Genomic DNA, 26,146 nt, shown 5'->3' on the forward strand with positions numbered 1-26,146 from the left:
AATTGGTATGTTTTAACATTAGTTTGACTTTGAGACTATGCCATTGGTGGAAGAGATTGTTTTACAACTTCTGCGTCCCTGGATTCCTAGACTGTGTTTTTGAATTCTGACCTGAATTGGACAAGAGTTCACTGTCAGAATGATATGCATAATACTTTTGAAATATGCAAACCCTTTGAAGGCTGTTTTTTCTCTTATAAGACATCGTGTTGTTTCCTTTTCCTCAGAATTTACATGTCTACATTTGGGGCAGGTTTATTCATTCATTTGTGCATTAATTCATCAGATACTTAGTAAGTACTTTCTAATTGTGCCATACATAATCCTAGAGGTCAGGGGATTCAAGGATTAATAAGATTTGGTATTTATTTTTGGAACGCTTCCAGTCTAGTCCTGACAACAGTCTTGGGAGTCTCTAATCACCATACAGTGTGAAAGTCACTAACAGAGATGTGTATAAGGTACTAGGGGAGCACAGAGAGGGCATGACTGTACCTGGGAGTTTCAGACTAGCTTCTGGTGAATTAGTAGTTTGGTCTGCTTTGTCATGTTGTATTCCTAGCTCCTCCACCTGTGTCTATCACACAGTAGGTGCTCAACGAATACTTGAGTGAATCAAGCATCGTTGCCTGAATGGAACCATATCTAGTGTTCGTTCTTCCCCTAGAGGAACTACTTTGTGAACTATAAGCCTCCCAAATGGATAAGAGCTTATTGCATTAGATAAACAGCAAATTCTCAAAGGCCCCAGAGTTTAAGGTTCTATTTTTCCATTCATATTAACTCATTACTTGTTGTTAAACTTTCTGTGCTTGAACAAATAAAGGAAACCCGTATTGCATAGTCTTTCTTATTCTGCCCTGAAGAAGATTGTAAGGCTTTTTGTTCTTGCTCTTGATAACCTGTGTTAAAATGTTTATATTTTTTCCTTTGTTTACAGAAAAGCCAGGACTCTATTTGAAAAAAATGCTGCCCCGATTTTACATTTATCTGGCATGGATGTGACTATTGTTAAGGTAAGAATGGCTCCTGAATGTTTATTTCACCCAAACAGCTGCCTCTTATAACAACCTCTTCTCTTGGCTTCTTAGCGAAAATTGCTTGTCACAAGAGCAAAGAAATTAATGTTGTATCCTGTTCTGACAATTAATAAATGTAGTTTTGTTTTTTTCCAAATAGTGTCAGCTTTTCATTTTCTGAATAGGATTGGATGGAGGCTTGGAGAACTTGACACCTTTCATCTGAGAGATAGGATGTGGAATTACATCTCTTGGAAGATGAAAGTTGTTGTAGCTGTAAGAATTCTTTTCCTGAAAATACACAACCTTCAAGTTTGAGTAATTAATTTAATTTCTTAGTAGTTCCACAAACAGGTAAACCATTTTCTCTCTGGTAAGGAATTATCTTTGGTGAAGAATTTTAAATGGTAAAGCTTTAGAATTTGTGAGATTTAGTTAAGAAGAAAAGGAGGCAAGCATAAATTACAAGGAATTGTACTATTTCGAAGATGCCGGACTCTACTTGTTGAATTTCAAATGAGATATATGTGGGTAAGTACATACATGTGTATGTAGTGAAAACCTCTCTTACTGTGGTTATAAGTCTGTTGACCAATTTCTAATATTGTACACTTCCAGGAAATCATAGAAGTTAAAAAGGATCATTTAGTCTAGTTTACCATGCAATGTTGAACCCTCTTTTCCAACTTTTTTGTTATGATTTTCCAGTTGTTTGCCCCTGGGCATAGGAGAAAGGGGAAGAAAACTAACATATGTTTGAGTACCTGTAATGTGGCAGGTATGAGAGACCCTGGTATGGTTATGTGAGACTGATATTTGTTTCTTCAATGATTGGTGAAACAGCTAAAACCATCTGGATCTGGAGCTTTCCTTGAGGGGAGATTTTCTTGTGTGTGTGTGTGTGTGTGTGTGTGTGTGTGTATGTGTAGAGACAGGAGCTCACTATGTTGCCAAGGCTGGTCTTGAACTCCTAGACTCCAGTGATTCCCCCCACCTTGGCTTCCCAAAGTACTGGGATTATAGGTGTAAGCTACCATGCCCAGCCTTTTTTATCTTTTTTAAATTTTCAATGTACATTAAATTTCTTTAACAGTTCTAGAAGTACTCAGGTTTCGTTCTTGACTTAATTTTTGTAAGGTAAATTCTTCAAGGAATTTGTTTCATCTAAATTTTCAGATTAATTGACATCAGGTTGTTCCTAATATCTTCTATTTAACTTTTAAATTTCTATAGCATATGTAATGTCTTATTTTCATTCTCAATATTGTTTTATTTGTACCCTCTCTTTTTCCCCTCAGTAATCTTGTGAGAGGTTTGTCAATTTAGCCCTTGCCAAGAACCGTTTTTTGGCTTATTGATCCTCTCATTTATATGTTTTCATTCATTTCTGATCTTTTTTTTATTGTTTCATTCATTCTACTTTTTAAAAAAATTTTTTCTGCTGTGCTTTTTCTGACATTTTAACTTCATTGCTTATTTCATTTTTACCTTCCTTTCTTATTGTATGTATTTAAGCTACAGATCCACTCTACTGCTTCAGCTGCATCCTATACTTTTTGATGCATAATATTTTTATTATTTATTTTTAAATATTTTCAAATTTTCCTTGTGATTTTTCTTGATCTATGTGTTTTTGAATTTCCAAATCTAAAGTTTTTCTGATTGTCTTTGTTAATGATTTCAGACTTAATTGCATTTTGGCCAAAAAATGTAGTCTATAAAATTCTAGTATTTTAAAGTTTGTTGAAATTTGTTTTATGGTCTAACATGTGCTCTGTTTTCATAAATGTTGTATCTATGCCTAAAAATAGTATATATCAGTTATTGGGCACTATGTTCTATATATGTTCATTAAGTCAAGTCTGTTAATTGTGTGGGTTCAAGTCTTCTATGTCCTTACTGATTTTTTCTTCTGTTTTAACTATATAAATTCTCAAGAGGGGGTATTAGAAATCTCCCACTGTAATTGTGGATTTGTCTATTTCACTACATAGATTTCTCCATTTTTGCATTTTGTATTTTGAGACTTAGGTTATTAGATGCACTAAAATTTCAGATTATTTCATTTTTCTTACATTTCGACCCTGTCATAGAGTGACTATTTTTAGCACAAATACTGCCTTTTGTGATAGTCTATCTTATCTAGTATTATTGGTAATTTATACTAGCTTGCTTATTTTTAGTTTTTGCCTGGTATCATTTTTATATCCCTTTATTTTCATCTTTTTTCTCTCCTGAGATTTTAGATGTATTGTTGATAAAAGCATGAAAGCAGGATATTGTAAAGCCCATTTTCTCATCTTTTGACTTGACTGTTTAATTCATTCCAACATTCTATACCAGTTATCTATTGCTACAGAACAAATGGCCTCACTGTTTTTCTGCTTATGATTCCATTGGTCAGTAGTCTCGCCTGGGCTCATAGTGGCATGGCTGAGGAAGGGTGGTCTTCGATGGCTTTACTCACATGTCTCCAAGTTGATGCTGGCTGTCCCCTGGCTCATGTTGTCTCCACTATGTATCTTCACATGGTAGCTCGGTTCCCTGAAGTCAGTTACAGATATCCTCTAATTTTATCCCTAAATACTTTTATGTGTATTTTTAAACAAATAAGAATACTTTTACATTTATCTACAGTGCCATTTTCATACTTAGGAAAAGTAGCGATTCTCTTTTATCATCTTACACTATCTAACCCCATCTTATACTATCAAATGTCCTGTGACTCATGTGTTTGTGATTTTTTCCAGTTTAAGATACTTATCAATTATATGCAAGTACTAATATGTACATTACATATACAGAAAATAGACATTTAGAAGGATGAGATTAAAAAATAAATAGAAATACTAACGTTTACTTTTTATGCCTCAGTAGAAACCACTACTCTTTACAGGGTTTGTTTTCTTTCTTTTGGATTAGCTTTTATTTTGAAATAATCTCAAACTTATAAAAAAATGTACAGGAATATACAAATTCCCATATCACTTACCCAAACTCCTCAAATACTGTATTAACATTTTACCATGTTTACACATGTTCTCTCTTTACATGTATGTGTGTGTATATGTATGAATGTGTATATATATATATATATATATATATGTATACACACACACACATTATTTTCTGGCTTGTTTGAGAGTAAGTTTCAGAAATAATGTTCCTTTATCTCTAAATATCTATATCCTAAAAACAAGGGCACTCTGTTATATAACTGCAAGAACAGTTATCAAAATCAAGAAATTAACATTGATGTACTATTATCTTGTAGAATTTTTTTTTTTTTTTTTTTTTTGAGACAGAGTCTCACTCTGTCACCAGGCTGGAGTGCAGTGGCACGATCTCATCTCACTGCACCCTCTGCCTCCCAGGTTCAAGCGATTCTCCTGCCTCAGCCTCCTGAGTAGCTAGGATTACAGGTGCGTGCCACCACACCCAGCTAATTTTTGTATTTTTAACAGAGACAAGGTTTCACCATGTTGGCCAGGATGGTCTCGATCTCTTGACCTCGTGATCTGCCTGCCTCGGCCTCCAATTGTTCCATGAATGCCATTTATAACAAAAGAAAAAACACTTTTTCTTGTTCTGCATTCAATCTGGGATCACATATTGTATTTAGTTGTGATATTTGTTTAGGCAACTTTAAAAAATTCCTCAATTTTTTTTTTTTTTTAACAACGTCCTTCAGTTTGGGTTTATCTACTGTTTTGTTATAATTAGATTCAGATTATGTAGTTTAGTGGAAGTACCACAAAATGTTGTGTCTTTCTCAATGCATAATATATGTATGACAGTCCTGTGAATTCTTTAAATTAAATTTTTAGCTTGAGATTTTTCAGATTATCCGGGTAGCACGCATTTCGGTTACTTATGTAAGGACTAGCCTAAAGTTGTGGATTCTCAGGGAAGATGTTTATCCCTTCATTTAGCACCAAATTTCAGAACACGAAGGTTTCTTTGCAGTGCCCTGGGAATCGTCTAGGAGTATGAGTGAGTCAACCTCGCTTTTATTCTCTCTAAACTGCACATGCAGTCTTTTGGGTCCTGGTTTATAGTGGGGTGTTGTTCTGTACTAGATTCACTAATCTTGAGCAGGTCCTGGGATTTTTGTTTGCTTTTCCTAGAACCTGGTGAAACTTTGAAAACCAACATTCAGATCTACCTGGTTTACTAGATACCCTCAGAACATTTACTGCATAGGTGCTAGTTTTATATTTAGTGTTCCTTACTTTATTCTCGTTTATTGATGCATCAGAGATGTTTTCATTATTTTACTCAGTAGCTTTAATTTTCAATGGCAGGGTACCTAGCCTACCATTCTTTTAGAAATGGAATTGTAGCACTTCACATAGCTGGTTTTATTTAAGTCACATAAAGCTCAGTGAAGTTGAGTGTTATCATCTTTATTTTGTGAATGAGGAAATTGAAGATACAAACATCTAGAAACCTGCTCAGTTATAAAATTAGTAGTGACAAAACTCATTTAAACCTAGGTCTGTCGACTCTAAGGCATGTGCTTTCTACCTTAGGCTTTGTCTCCCATTTGACGTGAAAGCTCCAAGACAACCTCTTTCATCTTAGGATAGCACTATTAGAATATTCTTCCTAATTTTGAGAAGAAATCTGTTTCCCAAGAGTTTTTACACATAGGTCAGTGGTTTTCAACTCTGGCTGAATATCAAATTACCTGGAAATGTTTAAAAATATAAGTCGTACCCAGGTCACACTCCCTAGATATAACTAATGTGGAGTGGAGTCTGTCTGTATTTACAAAATAATTTCATTCATTCATTCACTTGTTCACTTGTTTATTCATTCCCAGGTGATTATAATGTGTAGTTGGATTGAGAATCATTGACTTCAGGCTTGGTTCTATCCCATGGGTTCATGTGAAACAAGCCTAATCTTTCTTCTGCAAAATAGTCTTTGGAATAATCAAGAATGTTATCCTGATGCTCCCTTGAGCCTTCTGTGGTTTAAACATTTCCAGTTTCTTTCCATGAGGTATGGGCTATCTAAGGAAGAGTAAAGCAAGACCACCAAGTCTCTTGTTCCATATACTATTCTTTCAAACAGCTCAAGCTCAGAGTCTTTTGTTGTTGTCGATATATCATATTTTGAGTCATATTGGACTCATTATCTTGTTTGCTATGTACCATCAGGCCACTTTATAAAAAAGTAGACTTTATTTTTTAGAGCAGTTTTAGGTTTAAGGAAGAATTCAAGAGAAATCACAGAAAACCTATATTCCTTCTCTCCCCTGCCCACAATTTCCTGTATTATTAACATCTTGCGTTAGTGTTATAAATTTCCTACGATTGATGAGCCATTATTCATGCATTATTATTAACTCAAGTCCATAGTTTTCATTTGCATTTGCTCTTTTCATTTGCATAGTTTTCATTTGCATTTGTGTTGCACAGTTCTATGGGTTTTGACAAATGCATAATGCATTGTGTTCACCATTATATTATCAGACGGATTAATTTCACTGTCCTAAAAATCCTCTCTGTTCTTCTGCTGTACCTATTCATCCTTCCCTCCACAGCTGTTTTTACTGTCACCATACTTTGCTATTTTTAAAATGTCATATAGTTGGAATCATACAGTATGTAGTCTTTTCAGATTGGCTTCTTTCACTTAGCAATATGCATTTTAGGTTTCTCCATTGTGTTTTCATGGCTTGTTAGCTCATTTCTTTGCTGAGCAATAGTCTATTGTCTGAATGTGCTACAGTTTATCCATTCACCTACTGAAGTACATCTTGGTCACTTCCATTTTAGCAACTATGAATAAAATTGCTATAAACATTAATGTGCAGGTTCTCGGGTGGACATAAATAAGTTTTCTAGTCATTTGGGTAAATGCCTAGGAGTGCTTTTGCTGGATAATATGGTAAGACTATGTTTGGTTTCATCGGAAACTGCCATTCAAAGTGGCTGTACCATTTTGTATTATTACCACCAGTGAACTAGAGTTCCTGTTGTTCCATATCCTCGTCAGTCTTTGCTATTGTCAGTGTTTTGGATTTTAGCCACTGAAATAAATGTATAATGAAATCTCATTGTTTTAATTTGCAATTCCCTAATGACATATAATGTTGAGTGTATTTCCATATGCTTATTATCCATCTGTAGATCTTTGGTGAGGTGTCTGTTCAGATCTTTGCCCTTTTAATTGGGCTGGTTTCTTTTTGTTGAGTTTTAAGAGTTATTTATATATTTTAGATGCAAGCTGTTTGCTATGCATTTTGCATATATTCTTTCTCAGGCTGTGGCTTGTCTTTTTATCCTTATAATAGTGCTTTTCATAGAGCAGAAGTTTTAAATTTTACTGAATTTTAATTTATCAATTTTTTTTTCTTTCATGGATCTTGCTTTTGGTGATGTATCTAAAAACTCATCACCAACCCCAAGATCACTTAAATTCCCTCCTGTGTTATTTTACCTTTAGGCCTATGATCCATTTTGAGTTAGCTTTTTTGAAAAGTGTAAGGTTAGTGTCTAGATTTTTTTTCTGGGAGGGGGCGACTGTTAGGCCACCTTTTTATCCTTCCTCTTTTAGTGCATTTGGGATTTTTTTTCTAAGATCAGAGCCTCAAATATATTAATATTATCTCTATTAATCTTTGAAATTATGGTCTGTCAAATCTGTCAAGATCTTTTAAAGTTTTTATTCTTTTATTCATACACCTTTTCACATTTATTAATTTGTTTTTACAAATATTTATTTAGTGCCCACTATGAGCTAAGCCTTGTTCTAGGTATTGGGGATATAGTCTTAACAAAATAAATTCCCTATCCGTCCTTAAAGAGCTTCATTTCAAGGTTTGAAAGCAAGAATGCAGGTGAGAAACAAATATATCAATAAATGTATAATTTGTCAGATGGCGATGAGTGCTAAGAAGAAAGATTAAGCAGGGTAAGGAGACAAAGGCTAATAGGGGTGTTATTTTACTGCAGATGGTCAAGGAAGGTGGGTCTGACAAGATGAGCTTTGAACAGACACCCAAAGGAAATGAGTTAGTCATGTAGATGCTTGAGGAAGAAGTATCACAGTATCACGAGCTGTGATACTGCATGTCCAAAGGCCCTGAGGCATGTGTGTATTTGACATATTTGAAGCATGGTAAAGAGGCCAGTGTAGTTGGAGTGAAATTAGCAAAGGGTAAGAGTAAGAGAGGATGAGGTTAGAGAAGTAAGGAGGGGAAAATGTCAGCTTTGTATCATTTATGTATCTAGTAAATTACCTTTCACTTCCATTGTTGACAAAGTATTGCCTAAGAAAAGGCTGAAGGGGGACCCTTAATGAAATGTCCTAGGAATCTTCCAGCAATTTGACATCATTCCAATGAGCATCACATTTTGGACATAGATATTCAGTTGGTAGCTCATCCACTTACTTGTTTTCTAGCATGTTGTTTCCACATGTCTTCACATTGTCCACAGGGATATCATAAAGTGACTTGCCAGGCGTCTTGCTAAAGACCTGATATAATGTGTCTGTCTAATTTCCAAGATCTACTAATGTAGCTAATCTGTCAAAGAAGGAAATGAGGACAGTATGAAATCACTTGGCCTTAGTGAGAACACAGGCTAATTCCTCATGATCACTTATTTCTGGGTGTTCATGAACCATCCTTTTCATCAGGATTGACATACATACATTTTTTTAAAAGTCAAATATTTGCGAATATGTAACTATAAAGCCCATAATTTTATTTTTAGAATAAAAGTGGAACTATTCATCCTAAAATTAGATGGTACTATTTTAAGGAGTCTTCCTTTTTCCTCTGTGTTCACTGTGAATTAATGTCATATAGGACTTACTGGCTCAGATGCTGGAGTCTTTTCTCGCACTAGTTGGATGTCCAACAATTCAATTCAATCTGATTAAATTCAATTCTGATACCAACGCCTGGAGTTAGTGCAGACTCCAAGGGGTTAAGGGCTGAGTTTCACAAGACTGTCCACACTTCAGGCACCAGTCTCACATCCTGGGGAAATGGTCACCTGTTCTTCTGACCTGCCAACTACAAATCCAGGGTTCTCCCAACCTCCCCTCAGGTTCGGTAACTCAAACTCAGGAAAGCACTTTACTTAGTTTACCAGTATATTATAAAGGATACTACTGAGGAACAACAAATGGAAAGATACATAGGGCAAGGTATGGGGGCAGAGGGATTGGCATAGAGCTTCTATGCCCTCTGTAGGTGTGCCTCCTCTCAACACTTCAGTGTTGAGGTATTTGCTTCCAGCCTGGAAGCTCCTCACACTCCATTGCTTAGGAAGGTTCCTTTAAGCAGGCATGATCAATTAAATCATTGGCCATTGGTGAGTTAACTCAATCTCAGGCCCCTCACTCCTCCCTGGAGGTTAGGGGTGGGGCTAAAAGTTCCAACCCTCTAATCACCTTGCTGATCTTTCTGGTGACCAGCTCCCATCTTGAAGCTATTCAGGGGCCCACCAATCACCTCATTAGCACAAACTGGCAAGATTGAGAGGGTCTTGCCATGAATAACAAAAGACATTTTTATCACTCAGGAAATTCCAGGGGTTTTAGGAACTCTTTGCCAGGAACCAAGGACAGAGACCAGACATACATATGTATATATATGTACATATGTATGGGGTTTTTTTTGTTGTTTTTTTTTTTTTTCCCTGAGACAGAGTCTTGCTCTGTCGCCCAGGCTGGAGTGCAGTGGTGCAATCTCAGTTCACTGCAACCTCCACCTCCCAGGTTCAAGCGATTCTCCTGCCTCAGCCTCCTGAGTAGCTAGGATTACAGGCGTGTATCACCATGCCTGGCTAATTTTTGTATTTTTAGTAGAGATGGGGTTTCACCATGTTGGCCAGGCTGGTCTTGATTTCCTGACCTCGTGATCCACCTGCCTTGGCCTCCCAAAGTGCTGGGATTACAGGCGTGAGCCACCACGCCTGGCCCAGATATATATATATATTTATTATGCCATAGGTGCTTAAGCCCATCTGAAATCCAGACATTTAATTTTTGTCTATTAGTATATATAGTGTGATATCAATTGGAGGGAGTGTTTCCTATTTTAATATTAGTTGTATTATGTCTATTGAAATTTAGTGTTTGGTTTTAGAAGTATACATATTATTCGTGGCTTAAATGGTTCATTGAAGTCTATGTATGTATCTGAAATCAAATGGTATCAATAAAAATGGTAAGTCTTAGGCATTGTTTTGTGACTACTTTGAATCCTACCTATATTTCTTTATGTATGGTCATAACAAAACAATAATAACCTCCTTTTATTTAGTGCAATACCAGTTATGAACAGTTACCTTACCAGTTGCTTTACATACTGCTTTACAACTGGTTTACAGAGAAGTTATCATTATTCCCTCCCTCAACACACATAATTTCAGTGATGAGGAAATTAAGATCCATAGAATTTAAGGTCACTCAGCTAAAAAGTAGCAGAGTTGAGATTTAATCCGGGTCTCTTGGGCTCTGACATCTGTGCTCTTGTCATTACGTCTGCTTCTCCCTATTTGCATGTACACTTGACTTCCTATAAAGGATGTAATAGAATCTGCACTTGACTGGAAATGATGCCCTTGACTAGATAGCTGTGTAAGAGACAAATTATTGGGTTTGAATTTTATTTTCAAAGTATGGAGCTGACTAGATGGTTTCTGAGGTCCCTCTGGCTCTAAAAGTGTAAAACTGTAACGACTATACATAATTGCTTTGATAGCTATTTTTTTCATGTCTATCAGTTATGTAAAATTTACAAAGACAGTCAATGTAAAACTTTAAAGAAGATATCCCACATTTTTAAACCTTTAACTTTGTGGCTCTAGGTTGATAAACTCACCAAAGGCTTCCTTGGTATTTCAGACAGATTATGAGGGACAAGCCAAGAAACTCCTGGAACTGATGGAAAACACGGATGTGATCATTGTTGCAGGAGGAGATGGGACACTGCAGGAGGTATGACTATTTTTCTCTTTGAAGCTATTTTGAAGGTGAGAAAAATGGAAATTAAATCCTAGAGCAATGGTATGTTGTAATTTAAAGAAATTTTTTATTTTAATTCATTATTTTAGGATTGTTGCTCTCTAAGGCTAGTATAGCTTTAAATTTTTCTCCTGCACTTCCATTTCATTGCTTTTTGTAAACCATCTACCCAGCACATAGAAGGATTTTTGTATTATCATATTTAAGTTTGATAATATTGAATGTAACAGAAGAAAAAATGGTGGTGGATGGGATAATCTTGTTATATTTTGAAGACTCTTATGAAGTAGCCCTGTTTGTAATGGAATCATAGTTTCCATCAACAGGTATGTTTCTTATAAAATAAACAGATATTCAGCTATCCATTCTCATGTCATTTCCATTACATATAATATTATACTACATTAATAGGAAGAGGTATACATGTTAAGATACATGCATCTGCTTTTGTTTTAATATTGCATCTTCTCAATGAGATGCCACTATGCACCTATTAGAATGGCCAAAATTTCAGAACACTGATGATATCAAATGCTGGCAAGGATGTGGAGCAACAGGAACTCTCATTGTTGGTAGGAATACAAAATGGTACAGCCACTTTGGAACAGCTGGGTGTTTTCTTACAAAACTGAACACACTGTTAACATACAATCCAGCAATCATGCTCCTTGGTATTTACCAAAGGAGTTGAAACCCTGTGTCCACACAATTGCACATGTAGCAGCATTATTCATAATTGCCAAATCTTGGAAGCAACCAAGATGTCCTTTAGTAGGTGAATGAATAAGTAAAGTGAGATATATTCAGACAATAGATATTATTCAGCACTAAAAAGAAGTGAGCGATCAAGCCATGAAAAGACATGGAGGAAACCTAAATGTGTGTTACTAAGTGAAAGAGGATAGTCTGAAAAGACTACATACTGTGTGATTCCGACAATTTGATATCTGGAGAAGGCAAAACTATGGAGGCAGTGAAAACGTCAGAGGTTACCAGATGTTGAAGAGAGGGATGAATAGGCAGAGCACAGAGGATTGGTAGGGCAGTGAAACTATTCATTATGATACTGTAAGGGTGAATACATTTGTGTTACACACAAATTTGTTTAACACAAATTTTTTGTGTGTGTGTATTTGTTATACATAAATGTATAAGTGTTATACATTTGTGGAAACCCATAGATCTGCAACACCAAGAGGGAACCCTAGTGTAAACGATGGACTTTGGGTGTGATGATAATAATGTGTCAATGTAGGTCCGTCAGTTGTAACAAATGTGCCACTCTGGTGAAGGATGTTGATAATGGGCGGAAGGTTCACGTATAGGGGGCCAGAGGGACATGGGAAATCTCTGTATTCCTCTCAATTTTGCTGTGAGCCTAAAACTACTTTTAAAACATAAAATTTATTAATAAAGATACCCTTAATGCTTACTTTGGTCCATTAAGGGCGGTAAGTATGTTACCCTGCAAGTACTCTTCTTTTCTAGCAGCAGAGTAGTTCATTCATTATATTTTGGAAACCCCTAAAGAGCCCAGTGCAGGTGATCCCACGCACTGCTTAATTTTTCAATCCTGTATACTATAATTCATATTCATACCTCATTTCTGATTGCCTGTTGTCCCCATTCATTGGTTTTACCAGTGTTCAGGGATCAGAAACTAACAGCAGAGTACTGTCCTATGTTTGACTTAGTCATTATGTGAGCCTTAGTAAGCTTCTTTTAAAAAGGCTGTGCTAATGATGTTGTAATTGTTTTTATGGCTTTTTAATGAAGTGTGAAGAATATTGATAGCATGCCTACAAAGAAGGAAGTAGACCTCTCAACAGCCCCATTTATTCCTGAAATTCAGTGAGGCAGGAGAAGATGAAGGGAGGAGATCTGGGTCAGGTTTTACTTTACAAAATGTTTTTAAAGAAATTGTGTATTTGGTATAATTACAGTCATATAAAAATATGCACTGATTAGAAAAAGGTTTGGAGGGAAATATATCAAATATAAACAAGTGATTTATAATTGGTTATCTGGGGCCGGGTGCGGTGGCTCATGCCTGTAATCCCAGCACTTTGGGAGGCCAAGGTGGGCAGATCACCTGAGGTCCAGAGTTTGAAACCAGCGTGATGAACATGGCGAAACCCCGTCTCTACTAAAAGTACAAAAATTAGCTGGGCATGGTGGTGGGCGCTTGTAATCCCAACTACTTGGGAGGCTGAGGCAGGAGAATCGCTTGAACCTGGGAAGCAGAGGTTGCAGTGAGCCGAGATCATGCCATCGCACTCCAGCCTGGGTGACAGAGTGAGACTCCATTGCAAAGAAAAACAAAATAATAATACTTGTTTATCTGGCATGGTGGAATTATGAGAAATTTTTTTTGTATTTAGGTATTTTTCACAGTTTTTGCAGAATACTATCCTTCTTCATATTTGTCAATAAGAACGATTTGTTAAGTGCACACTCTCTGAGTGTAGCAAAGTGCTTTTTTCCTGTATGTGTACTTCATAGTAGTAAACTAGGGTTTTCTGTATAATTGATGTGTACATCATATTTATACCCATTTTATAGAACTTAAAACATTTTTACTAATACAACTTGGAGTTTTTATAATTATTTTATCTTAGCCTTTATTGTATTATTGATCCTAGGTCAAAAATAAAATCTAATTTAGCTCTGATTGTGTTGGAGAATACTATATGTTTTAAGATCCAATGCATCTTTTAACAGAGCTTCTAAGAAGAAAACAGGAGTAAGTTTATGGTCTATGAAAATTGAATCCAATTCTTTTATTGTAAAGGAAATACATATTATTTATAACAATGTTTTATTATTACATTTGTAGGTTGTTACTGGTGTTCTTCGACGAACAGATGAGGTGAGCATTAAAGAAAGAGTAATTGCATTTTAACTTTTATTTTTCTGTTCTTTTTTATTGCTTTTCTTTCTTTTACTTTTTTTTCCATTTTATATTTTAAAACGGGTACAAATTGTGCTATCTTGAATTTTAGAAAAGAAAATACTGCTACCCATGTCATAGAACACGTATATTAACACATGGGGACTTTTCTGGTTTGGTAATTGATGGTATCCAATAACTTTGACAATGGTTATTTAAAATTTTATTATGGAATCTTTTTTTCAAAGAACTTTTTCATAAAAGAAATTGTGGTATATTCATATAGTGGGAATCATCTAACAGTTAAAATGAATGAACTAAACGTATAAATATCTACATGGCTAAATCTCAAAAGTTTTGAATAAAAAAAAAGCAGGTTGCCCAGGTATGTTATGCATTTCTACAATGTTTTAAAATTCAGAAAACAATACTATGTATTGTTAATGGATGCTTAGATATGTAGCAAAAGAATAATAATGTGGATGAAAAGGAATCACACCAACCTCAGGATAATGGTCTCCTCTGGGAAGGGAGAGAGGAGAATAGTTTTAGAAGGGACTTTCATTGTCTATCGTTTTATTTCTTGAAACATATGAAGCAAAAAGGTAAATGTTAACATTTGTTAAATATAGGTTGTGGGCACATGGGTGTTTTTGTAACATTATTTTATGCACTTTTCTACAATAGCTAGAAGATCCTTCTCAGTCCCTTTGGTAATAGTACATTGTGCTCGGAATTGTTTTGAACCTTACAGTATCTATTGTATGTGTGGCATTTAATTAAGTTAACTGCTATGCCAGTACCATCTATTACTTGAACTTGTTTATTCTCTTTGCCTTATTTGTACTTAAGATAGTTTATAAAGCACCTTCACCTGTCGTTGGTCACTGTATAAATGGTAGACATTTTTAGTTGAATTTTATCTGCAACTTTATCAAATAGTGTGACAATGTAATACAGTCTCTGTTGCACTAGTGCATTGATATATTATCTTCAAAACCCTCATTATCTTAACCAAATTTCTTTCAAACAGTTGTCATTAATGAGTACTAAAATATTTCTTCCAAATTCTGAGTCATTTTGTTTTCATTGACTGCCTTGTTTTAGAAATTACCCACCTAGCTTTATCTGATTACTGGTCTAAGGATGTGGAAAGGAGAGGGGGAGGCAGATACAGGGTCAGTTATTTGTCATAGTGGACACACCTGTGCTTCTCCATTAAGCCTGATTTTCTGATCATAACAATAAAACTTTCCTCTTCTTTTCCCCCCACCAGGCTACCTTCAGTAAGATTCCCATTGGATTTATCCCACTGGGAGAGACCAGTAGTTTGAGTCATACCCTCTTTGCCGAAAGTGGAAACAAAGTCCAGTAGGTTGTCAATGTGGGGAATTAGCATTTGTGGGTGAGCGAGCCTGGGAATGAAAAATTTATGTGTATGCTATAACTTTCTTGAGTTTTGATAGCCTGAAACTTCAAATAATTAAGAGGAGAACCTAGATCAGAGTTCAGCCTTTCAGTTCATTGGGAAGTTTCCCAACTTGGTTGTGGGACTCTTATAATAAGTCTCCAGGTCAGGTAGGGAGGTGAATACTTGATGTCCTTTTGTCAGTTATGAAGATAATATCCCTGACCTAAACCGTTTTTGTGCTTGTACATTGTAAGATTCTTTAGTGAAGACATATTTGTGCTGATCATTTGTTTGCTTTAAGTATATGCAATGACAAATAACAAGTCCCTTGTGAAGACTGAACTAGTAGCCTGGCTTCATTATCTTGATATTAAAAATAGCTAAAACAAGTAAATATAGCCACATCCTTTTGGGAATACTTAAAGTGGTAGACAGTGTAGACAAAGTAGACAGGGAAAGCAGTGTAGCTCTGACATCTAAATTAAATTGCTGTGAGTCTCACAGTGTTTTTGGGAGTCGAGCAAATTGTTGTTATTATTGTTCTTTTTTGCTTGAAGGCATTATGTAAACAAAGCTCTGCTCTTTCAAGAAGATAGGAATCTTGAATTTGAGCTTTGACAGTGATTAATAACATCATTTTGAGCAAATAGTTGTCAAGAAGACCCAAATAAATGGAGAGATAGCTGAGAGATCAGTTGCCTGATGGTTAACGTAAGCTTTGTGACACATTGGAGGAAGTCAATAAATAAATATTTGTTGCATGATTTAATGAAAATTTTCTCATGATTTTTCTGGTTATAATCTTCTAGAATAAATAATAATAATACCCAAGTGATTTTCTGTTTTGGTTAAGGATTTTTTTTTTCTGCTTTGGAATTCTTTGATTAGGCTGGCTTTTGTGAATTTATTTTTGCTATTGTAATGTTAGGAGTCAACTGTATCTCTTTTAACAATTCTATATTTTAATAAGCATCTTAGTCCAGTTTTCAAAACACTAGGCATACACACATATATATGTGTCAGATCTTCATTCAAACTTCTTTTATATTTCAAACCTTAATATAATGGGGATTATTGAGCTATTCATTAGCCATCCTGAGGGCCTAACTACAGGAGAGGCCATTTCAGTTGGCCATCCTTTTTTTTTCTTTTTCTTTTTCTTTTTTTTTTTTTGAGACGGAGTCTCGCTCTGTAGCCCAGGCTGGAGTGCAGTGGCGCGAACTCGGCTCACTGCAAGCTCCGTCTCCCAGGTTCACGCCATTCTCTTGCCTCAGCTTCGGAGTAGCTGGGACTATAGGCGCCCACCACCACGCCCGGCTAATTTTTTGTATTTTTAGTACAGATGGGGTTTCACTGTGTTAGCCAGGATGGTCTCGATCTCCTGACCTCGTGATCCGCCCCCCTCGGCCTCCCAAAGTCAGTTGGCCATACTTTTTATTCCCGGTTTAGAATTTCTGAGGGGCAGTAGATAATGACAGTTAATTGCTCACATTTTTGCTTTTCCAAGATGAATCCTGTCTGATTCAGGTGTTGGTTACATTAGAGAGCTTGTCTTCTCCTTGTGTCAGTGTAGATTTTTTGAATTGCTTTAGCCAGTATTCCAAATAGCATATGTCATTGATCCAAGGGTAGACCATTTTCCTTGGAGACCCCTTGCCTGTCCAAAAGCTAATTTACACAGAGTGTGGCAACCCCCAGGGTCTGAGAGAGTCTTCAGTTTGGGGGAACTGATTTTCCCTTGTAGTTAAACTACTACTGTTGCTGCTGCTATTTATAGTTTAAAAATTTATAAAACTTAATTTATAAGCATGCCCCAGGGCTCTTAGGTAATCCAGGAAGTCTGTCCTGAGTTCAGAGTTCTGTAGGCCTCATAAAATGGCAGAAGCCTAAGGCTATTTAAAAAGAACAAGGCTTTGCTTTTTGCACTGCTGTCAAGATTTGTTGTACCATAGTTACTACAGAGGAAAAAAGAATTTTGAATTTGGAATGTTGCAAGTAAATAATCTGAAAAGTGCTATTCCATGCTACAGTGCTGCTTTATTTAGAACTTTTAGTTATTGGCAGGAGAATGATAAATTATAGGTTGCAATTTTAGCTGTCTTCTGCCAAGGAATTTAGGAAAAAAATTTAATATAAAAAGACTTTATGAGTTACAACAATTTAGTTACAACAATTTTTTTTTTAAGGTCAGCCTCTCAAAGGCATTTACTAAATCTCTCAGTGTGTTAAATACTGTTCAGAATAAGTACAGTGCTTTAGGATCCTTTCTGATAGCTTTTTTCAGAATTAATATATTCATATCAAATTAACTTAAACTTGTGAGCATGCTGCTTACTTTCTCCTACACTGAAACTCATATTCCAAACTGCTGCCTACTTCCCAAGTAGCATCTATATTGGAGAGAAAAAAATGGTGTAAAAATGAGTTGATAGAGAAACATGAGAAAGTATAATAGTTTCAGCTAGAGTTTAATCCAAGCATTTGAGTTAATGTGTCTATCTTGGGATTTTAAAGTATCTTAAGTTGTACCTAACTTTGTTAGAAACACTGGTTTAGGTGGATTTGATTCCTTAGGTGTTTACATTTAGTCCTGAGCACATTGATGGGGAGGCCTGTAGAGCACCCAGATTTTAGATGTGGATTTTTTATTTGGGAATCCATTGATATCCATTTGATACGTCCAAAGCAGCCTTACAGGTTAAGTTAGCACATCTTTGGAGACAAATTTCATTTTGTGACATGCTGGCTCTGTCCTCTTGGTAATTTCATTCAATCTCTCTGAACCTCAATTTCTCTTACATGTGTTTATCAAATGCACACTAGTAGTACCTACTTCGAAAGATTGTTAAAAAGCTAAAATAGGTCTATTTAGGTAAGTGTAATTATGCCTAGTAAAGTGGACTTTATTCATATTTATTAAAAATTCATTTGGGGGGACAAACAGTAAATAAATAGGTTGACTACAATTACTGAGTCTAGATTCTATAATTAAAACAAATATAAATCAAAACAGATAAGCCTCTATTCTATTGCTAACTGCTTCACCTAGAAAAGTTTTTTTTGTTTGTTTAAAAAAGGAAAGAATGTTTTGTAGTCATTCAAATCAGTTACCATAGGATGGCAACAATTTCTATGAAATTCACAGTATCAACCAGTTCTGCACATAGCAGAATAGATTAGGAGGCGCCCTGTTTGGTTAGGAACTGCCCTTTTTTGAATGGAAATTAAAGTACTTTCTAAATGACTTCTACTTGTAGTTGTACTTAAACTCCAGACAAAATAATTATTTTACTTTATTAATAATAATTACCGTATTTATTTTTCCAAAATATAGCTATGTAACAATAGAGGCAGTAGGACACTAACACTGATATACCTTTACAAAAACATGAAATACATATGGATAAATCTAACAAAATATGTGTAAGATTTATATGATGGAAACTACAAATCAGTGAAGAGAGAAATCAAGAAGACCTAAGTAAATAGAGATACTTCTGTGTTCATGGATTGTGAGGCTTAGTACTGAGATGTCATTCTCTCCACAAGTGATCTATAAATTCAATACAATCCCAATCAATGTTTCACAAGGCTTTTTGTAGAAATTGAAAAATTGATTCTAAAATTTATATAGAAAAATAAAGGAAGCAGAATAATCAAAATAATTTTGAAAAAGAACAAAGTTTAAGGATTTACCCTATCTAATTCCAATACTTACTCTAAAGCTACAGTGATCAAAACAGTGTGGTGCTGGCAAAACAAGAGACATAAATCAGTAGAAGAAAGAGTCCAGAATTAGACCCACACACATATGGACAATTGATTTTTCAATAAGGGCACCAAAGCCATTCAATGTATAATAGAAAAGACAGTTTTTTTCAACAAACAGTATTGGAACAGTTGAACATATACAAAAAGTAAACTTCAACCCATACCTCACACTATATCTAAAAATTAGCATAAAATGGATTGTAAACCTATATATAAAACCTAAAACTGTAAAGCTTCTAGAAGAAAATCTTTAGTCATTAGAGAAATGCAAATTAAATCTACCATGAGATGCCACTATGCATCTATTAGGACAGCATAAACAAGAAAAAAAAAAAAAAGCAAACAAAAACCCGTCAAATAAATGCAGCAACTGAAACTCTTGGATATCATTGGTGCAAATATGAAATGGTAGCCACTTTAGAAAATGGTTTGGCAGTTTCTTGTAAAATTAAACATATACCTACCATATGAGCAGCAATCACACTTATAGGTACTTATTCAAAAGAAATGAAGATATATGTCCGTACAAAAACCTACACATGAATATTTATAGTAGCTTGATTCCTAACTGCCAAAAACTGGGAACAATGCCAATGTCCATCAACTGGTGAATGGATAAACAAATTCCAGTACATCCATACAATGAAATATGGATAGTCTACTGATACATCCATTCATAAACAATAGTGTAGATGAATTTCAAGCTCATGCTAAGAGAAAAAAGCTGAACTGGAAAGGCTCCATACTTTTCGATTCTATTTTATGACATTCTGGGAAAGGCAAAACTCTAGACGCAGAAAACATAGTAATTGTCAGGAGCTGAAGGTGCAGGGAGTGGGTTGGCTGCAGAGGGTTATGAAGGAACTTCTTGGGATGTTGAAAATGTTATATATATTTGTCATGGTGGTAGTTATATGACTGTGGCGTTTGTCAAAATTTATAAAACAGTGTACCTAAAAGTATGAATTTTACTGTGTATATATCATACCCCAATAAATCTAACTTTAAAAAAGAAGTTACATTTCCAGTTTCCAGTTCCACATGTAAGGAGCTTGGAAGTTGTCACTCTGTCCTAACAATAAATAAAAAGCTGAACAACCTGAAAACTCAGCAACTCTTCTTGTATCTGAAGGAGAAGGTAGGACATAGGGCAAACTGCTGCCCCCAAGATTGGAGAGACAGGGGAATACAGGGGATTTTGACTTAACGAAGACACACACTGGAAACCACTTTGGAAACCAGTGCCAGGGTAGGAAAACCTGACCTGTAATTGATAAATTGCTGAAGCTCAGTGCGATTAGCTCTGAGAGGAGTCCCAGTCTACTGGGATCCAGTCAGTCATAAGGAGTCCCCCACAATATTGTGAGATATGCCTCCAGGAGCTCAACCAGGAGCTCACAATAAATATCAGAGAAAAATCGCCTTATACTTCTGGCACTGGTGGGGAAAAGGAACCATTTTGAAATATGCCACAGTATTCTGTTCTTCTTAACAAGGCCTGTCCTCAAGAGAAACAAGTTAACCAGAGCCCAACCTGCTGGAGTATTATCAAGGTTTAACTGGGGAAGGGAAATACTTAATTCTAGTCAGCTCCAGCCTTGCATGTGGGAGAAGGGAAAAAGCCAATTCCAGCCTACTCTAGCCATTCTGTCCACCCTAAGGGAAGAGAAAAAACTGAGAAACATTTGTTCAAAGTCCAGAGACAGGCTCATTAAAGCCTGAGACATAATCATCGAACCTAATCATTGCTTCCCCTCCCTTCACATGCTACATGGATGTCAATAGTACATGCCTTTTGATGATACTTTTTTTAACCTATAGACTTTCCAAATGGCTCTCAGAATGTAGATAAGAACGGTCTGTGTTCAAAAGAATCAGCAATTAAAATGAAGCACATCCTAGTAGTCCTGGAAAATAAGAGAAATATGTCTCAGGTTCTGGATTATATTTTGCTAAGATAACTATAACAAATTCTGCCCTTTAGTTACCCTTCTGGCTGTTAGAGCAAGAATAAGTATTGTTTTTGGAAATGCCTGAATTTCTTACAATGAATAAAAAAAGTTATTAAGTATCATATTTTCCAATGGTAAATAGGAGTCAGGCACAATGTAGAGACTCAGTAAATGTTAAATGAATGAATGATCAGTGCCTTGTATGAACTTCTCCTTGCCAAAGCTTTCTCTTTGAGTCCCTATAAACTACTAGTACTTTGGCAGGAGGGAGGGAGAGAGGGAAGGAGGGGGAAGAGAGAGAGAGGGAGAGACAGAGAATGAGAGAGAATATGTGTGTGTGTGTTTGTGCATGAGTGCATGTGGCAGTGTGGTGGGGGAGATGTTGCCTATTTTTCATAATATGATCATTTCCTTTTCTCTTTTAGACATATTACTGATGCCACACTTGCCATTGTGAAAGGAGAGACAGTTCCACTTGATGTCTTGCAGATCAAGGTAAATCTTTTCATCACATATTGAAAAAATTGTGAAAGTAATACTCGCTTACATGTTAAAGAAAATAAAATGTAGCAGTTCAAATGAGGTTATAATGAAAACAATAGTTGCTCTTCCATTCCTACCCCAAGTATTAGTCCCCAGAGGAAATAATTTTACCTGTTAATTCTAGTTGTTATCACTAATTAATATGCTTTTGCTCCTATTTTAAAAATGTGGCTAAAAGCATAATATTTACCATTATAGTCATTTTTAAGTATACGGTTCAGTAGTGTTAAGTACACTTAACTACTTTTTTTTTTTTTTGAGAAGGAGTCTTGGTCTGTCACCCAGGCTGGAGTGCAGTGGCACAATCTCAGCTCACTGCAGCCTCTGCCTCCTGGGTTTAAGCAATTCTCCTGCCTCAGCCTCCCAAGTAGCTGAAATTACAGGCACCCACCTCCACAACTGGCTAATTTTAACTACTTTTTGATTTATCAGTTTTAGACCTTATCTATGACCTCTTTGTTATACAGGCATACCTCATTTTATTACACTTTGCCTGACTGCATTTCACAGATATTGTGCTTTTTACAAATTGAATGTCTGTGGCAACCCTGCCCCAAGCAAGTCTACCAGTGTCATTTTTCCAACAGCATGTGCTGACTTCATGACTCTGTGTCACATTTTGGTAATCCTCACAATACCTCAACCTTTTTCATCATTACTATATTGTTATGGTGATCTGCTATCGGTGATCTTTGATGTTACTATTGTAATTGGGGCACCACGAATTGTGCCCACATATAATGGCAAACTTAATTAAATGTGTGTGTTGACTGCTCCACCAACCAGCCATTTCCCTACCTTTCTCTGTTCCCTGTGACACAACAATATTGAAATTAGACCAATTAATAACCCTACTTGGCCTCTAAGTGTTCACATAAAGAAGACACATCTGTCTCTCACTTTAAATCAAAAGCTAGAGATGAGGCCAGGTGCGGTGGCTCATGCCTGTAATTCCAGCACTTTGGGAGGTCCAGGCAGGTGGATCACTTGAGGTCAGGAGTTCAAGACCAGCCTGGCCAACATGGCGAAACACCATCTCTACTAAAAATACAAAAATTAGCTGGGCATTTAAAAAGAAAAAAGAAAAAAAGCTAGAAATAGGTATGCTTAGTGAGAAAGGCATGTTAAAAGTTGAGATAGGCTGAAAACTAGGCCTTATGCCAAACAGCCAAGTTGTGAATGCAAAGGAACAGTTCTTGAAGGAACTTAAATGTGCTACTACAGTGAGCATATGAATGATAAGAAAGTGTGGCCTGGTGCAGTGGCTCATGCCTGTAATCCCAGCAGTTTGGGAGGCCGAGGTGGGTGGATCACTTGACGTTGGGAGTTTGAGACCGGCCTGACCAGCATGGAGAAACCCCATCTCTACTAAAAATACAAAACTAGCTGGGTGTGGTGGCACATGCCTGTAATCTCAGGTACTTGGGAGGCTGAGGCAGGAGAATCACTTGAACCCGGGAGGCAGAGGTTGCGGTGAGCCGAGATCGCGCAATTGCACCCCAGCCTGGGCAACTAGAGCAAAACTTTTTCTCAAAAAAAAAAAAAAAAAAAAAAAGAAAGAAAAAAGAAAAGAAAGTGAAGCAGCCATGTTGCTGATAGGGAGAAAGTTTTAGTGGTCTAGATAGAAGACCAAATCAGCCACAACATTCCCTTAAGCCACATCCTAATCCAGGACAAGGCCCTAACTCTCTCCAATTTTATGAAGGCTGAGAGAAGTGAAGAGGCTGCAGAAGAAACGTTTGAACCTAACAGAGGTTGGTTCATGAGGTTTAAGGAAAGAAGCCCTCCTCCTAACATAAAGTGCAAGGTGGAGCAGCAATTAGCTGATGGAGAAGGTGCTGCAAGTTATCCAGAAGATCTAGCTAAGATCATTGACAGAGGTACCCGTACTAAACAACAGGTTTTCTATATAGACAAAACAGCCTTTTATTGGAAGAATGTGCCATCTCAGACTTTCATAGCTAGAGACGGGAAGTCAATGCCTGGCTTCAAAGTTTGGGACAGGCTGACTCTCATGTTAAAAACTACTGCAGCTGGTGGCTTTAAGTTCAAGCCAATGCTCATTTACCATTCCAAAAGTCCTAGGGCCTTTAAAAATTATGCTACATGTACTCTGCTTGTGCTGTATAACTGGAAAAACAAATCCTGGGTGATAGTACATCTGTTTACAGCATAGTTTACTGAATATTTTAAGCCCACTGTTGAGACCCACTGCTCAGAAAAAACAATTCCTATCAAAATATTACTGCTTATTAACAATGCACCTGGCCACCCGAGAGCCCTGATGGATATGTACAAAGAGATTAATGTTGTTTTCTTGCCTGCTAACAGACATTCATCCTGCATCCCATGGATCAAGGAATAATTTCAACTTTCAAGTTTTATTATTTAATAAATAAATTGTGGACCAAAGGTCATCAATAGATGAACTACTGTCTTGGCAACAAAGTGAGACCCCATCTATACAAAAAAACTTTGTAAAAAAATTAGACAGGCATGGTGGTGTGGGCCTGTAGTCCCAGTTGCCATAGACAGTGATTCCTCTGAAGGATCTGGGCAAAGTAAATTGAAAACCTTCTGGAAACGATTCACCATTCTAGATGCCATTAAGAACATTCATGATTCATGGGAGGAGGTCAAAATAACAATGTTAACAGAAGTTTGGAAGAAGTCAATTCCAATCCTCATGGATGACTTTAAGGGGTTCAAGATTTCAGTGGAGGAAGGAACTGCAGATGTAGTAGAAATAACAAGAGAACTGGAATTAGAAGTGGAACCTGAAGATGTGATTGAAATGCTTCAATCTTATAAAATTTAAATGGATGAAGATTGTTTCTTATGGAGGAGCAAAGAAAGTGATTTCTTGACATGGAATGTAATCCTGGTGAGGATGCCGTGAACCTTGTTGAAATGACAAAAAAAGGATTTAAAATATTACATAAACTTAGTTGACAAAGCATTGGCAGGGATTGAGAAGACTGACTCCAACTTTGAGAGAATTTCTGCTATAGGTCACATGCTATCGAACTGCATACATGCTGCAGATAAATTCATGAAAGGATGAGTCAACAGATATTGCAAACTTCATTGCTGTCTTATTTTAAGAAATGGTCACATCCACCCCAACCTTCAGCAACCACCACCCTGATCAGTCAGCAGCTATCAGCATGGAAGCAAGACACTCTACAGCAAAGATTATGACTCGCTAAAGGCCTAGATAATTGTTAGCATTTTTTAATTTAGCATTTAATGTTAGCTTTTTTTTTAAGTTAAGGTGCATACTTTTTTTGACATAATGCTGTTGCACACTCAATAGACTATAGTATAATATAACTTTTATATGCACTGGAAAACCAAAAAGTTTTTTTGACTCATTTTATTGTGATACTCACTTTATTGCAGTGGTCAGGAACCGAACCTGCAACATCTGTGAGGTATATAAGAATTGCTATCTCCTCTCAATATAATTGAAATGCTATTTTTAGTTCCTTTATTTTATTTATTTATTTATTTTTGGACAGGATCTCACTCTGTCACCGAGGCTGGAGTGCAGTGGCACAATCACAGCTCATTGCAATCTCAAACTCCTGGGCTCAAGGGATCTTCCTGCTTCCACCTCCTAAGTAGCTGGGACTATAGGCCCATACCACCATGCCTAATTTTTTACAAAGTTTTTTTGTATAGATGGAGTCTCACTTTGTTCCCCAGGCTGTAGTTCATCTATTGATGACCTTTGGTCCACAAGTAATTCATCTACCTCATATGGTTGTTTTGAATATTAAAAGAGTTAATAAATATAAATAAATATAAAATACTTAGGACAATGATTTTTACCTGTGTGTATGGTGGCCACCTCTTCCTCTCATGCCCTGCCAAAAGTGAAACTGTTCTCATATCTCATCATTCTATTAGAGTAGCTTGTCTTTTTTTGAATTCAGGCTACTTGGTCATCTTGCAATCTTAGCTCTCTGGTGAGCTTTATTAAAGTTATGATTTTGTAGATTATCTGGCTTTTTCTCATTTTTAGGGTGGGACTATGTTCTTTGTACTTTCCTGCATGCTAGGTGGGAAGAGAATTTCCCATTTTTCTTATTGTGTAATGTTTTCTTACTGATTTATACATGAACTGATGAATTATTTTAGAAATATATATTTTAAAAAGCCTTAGAAGCAATGATACCTAATAGCAGTGATCATACCTGGCACCCAGAAGGTGGTTTTAAATACCATTCCCAATAAAAATAACCAAGGCGCTGTGAAGGATGGGCTTTCGCAGGGCAATAACAAGACAAGAAAGTACTCAAAAGCTGATGGAGATATCACAAAAGATGTAGCCTGCAGGTGTCCTACTCGCCAATTTGGGACTCTTTGAATATTACAAAGAACAACAATGATGGATCATAAGCCTTAAAAATGAAGAATCCATGAGTTTCTAGTGATATTTCAGGATTGCCAGCTTGTAAATGCAGAAGGAATGATAGAAAATCGCCATTTTTTAAATCACCTGCATAATAATTGATTCAGGTAGAGATCATCTGTGAATACTAAAACCACTGGATAAAAGATT

At 36.3% G+C, this 26,146-nt stretch overlaps 1 protein-coding gene across 3 annotated transcripts in view; it reads left to right on the forward strand.

The window, feature by feature from the left end:
- The window catches only part of AGK (acylglycerol kinase), a 142,291-nt gene that overhangs the window by 88,107 nt on the left and 28,038 nt on the right, over positions 1 to 26,146 (forward strand). For all 3 annotated transcript variants that reach the window (XM_004046327.4, XM_055346430.2, XM_019031215.3), the window contains 5 exons: positions 941 to 1,016; positions 10,893 to 10,985; positions 13,849 to 13,881; positions 15,179 to 15,273; positions 21,462 to 21,531. In XM_004046327.4, coding sequence (XP_004046375.1) covers positions 941 to 1,016; positions 10,893 to 10,985; positions 13,849 to 13,881; positions 15,179 to 15,273; positions 21,462 to 21,531 — 367 coding nt within the window. The remainder of the gene's footprint in view (positions 1 to 940; positions 1,017 to 10,892; positions 10,986 to 13,848; positions 13,882 to 15,178; positions 15,274 to 21,461; positions 21,532 to 26,146) is intronic.

Source organism: Gorilla gorilla, chromosome 6, assembly GCF_029281585.2.
Source record: "Gorilla gorilla gorilla isolate KB3781 chromosome 6, NHGRI_mGorGor1-v2.1_pri, whole genome shotgun sequence".
Taxonomy (NCBI): Eukaryota; Metazoa; Chordata; class Mammalia; order Primates; family Hominidae; genus Gorilla; species Gorilla gorilla.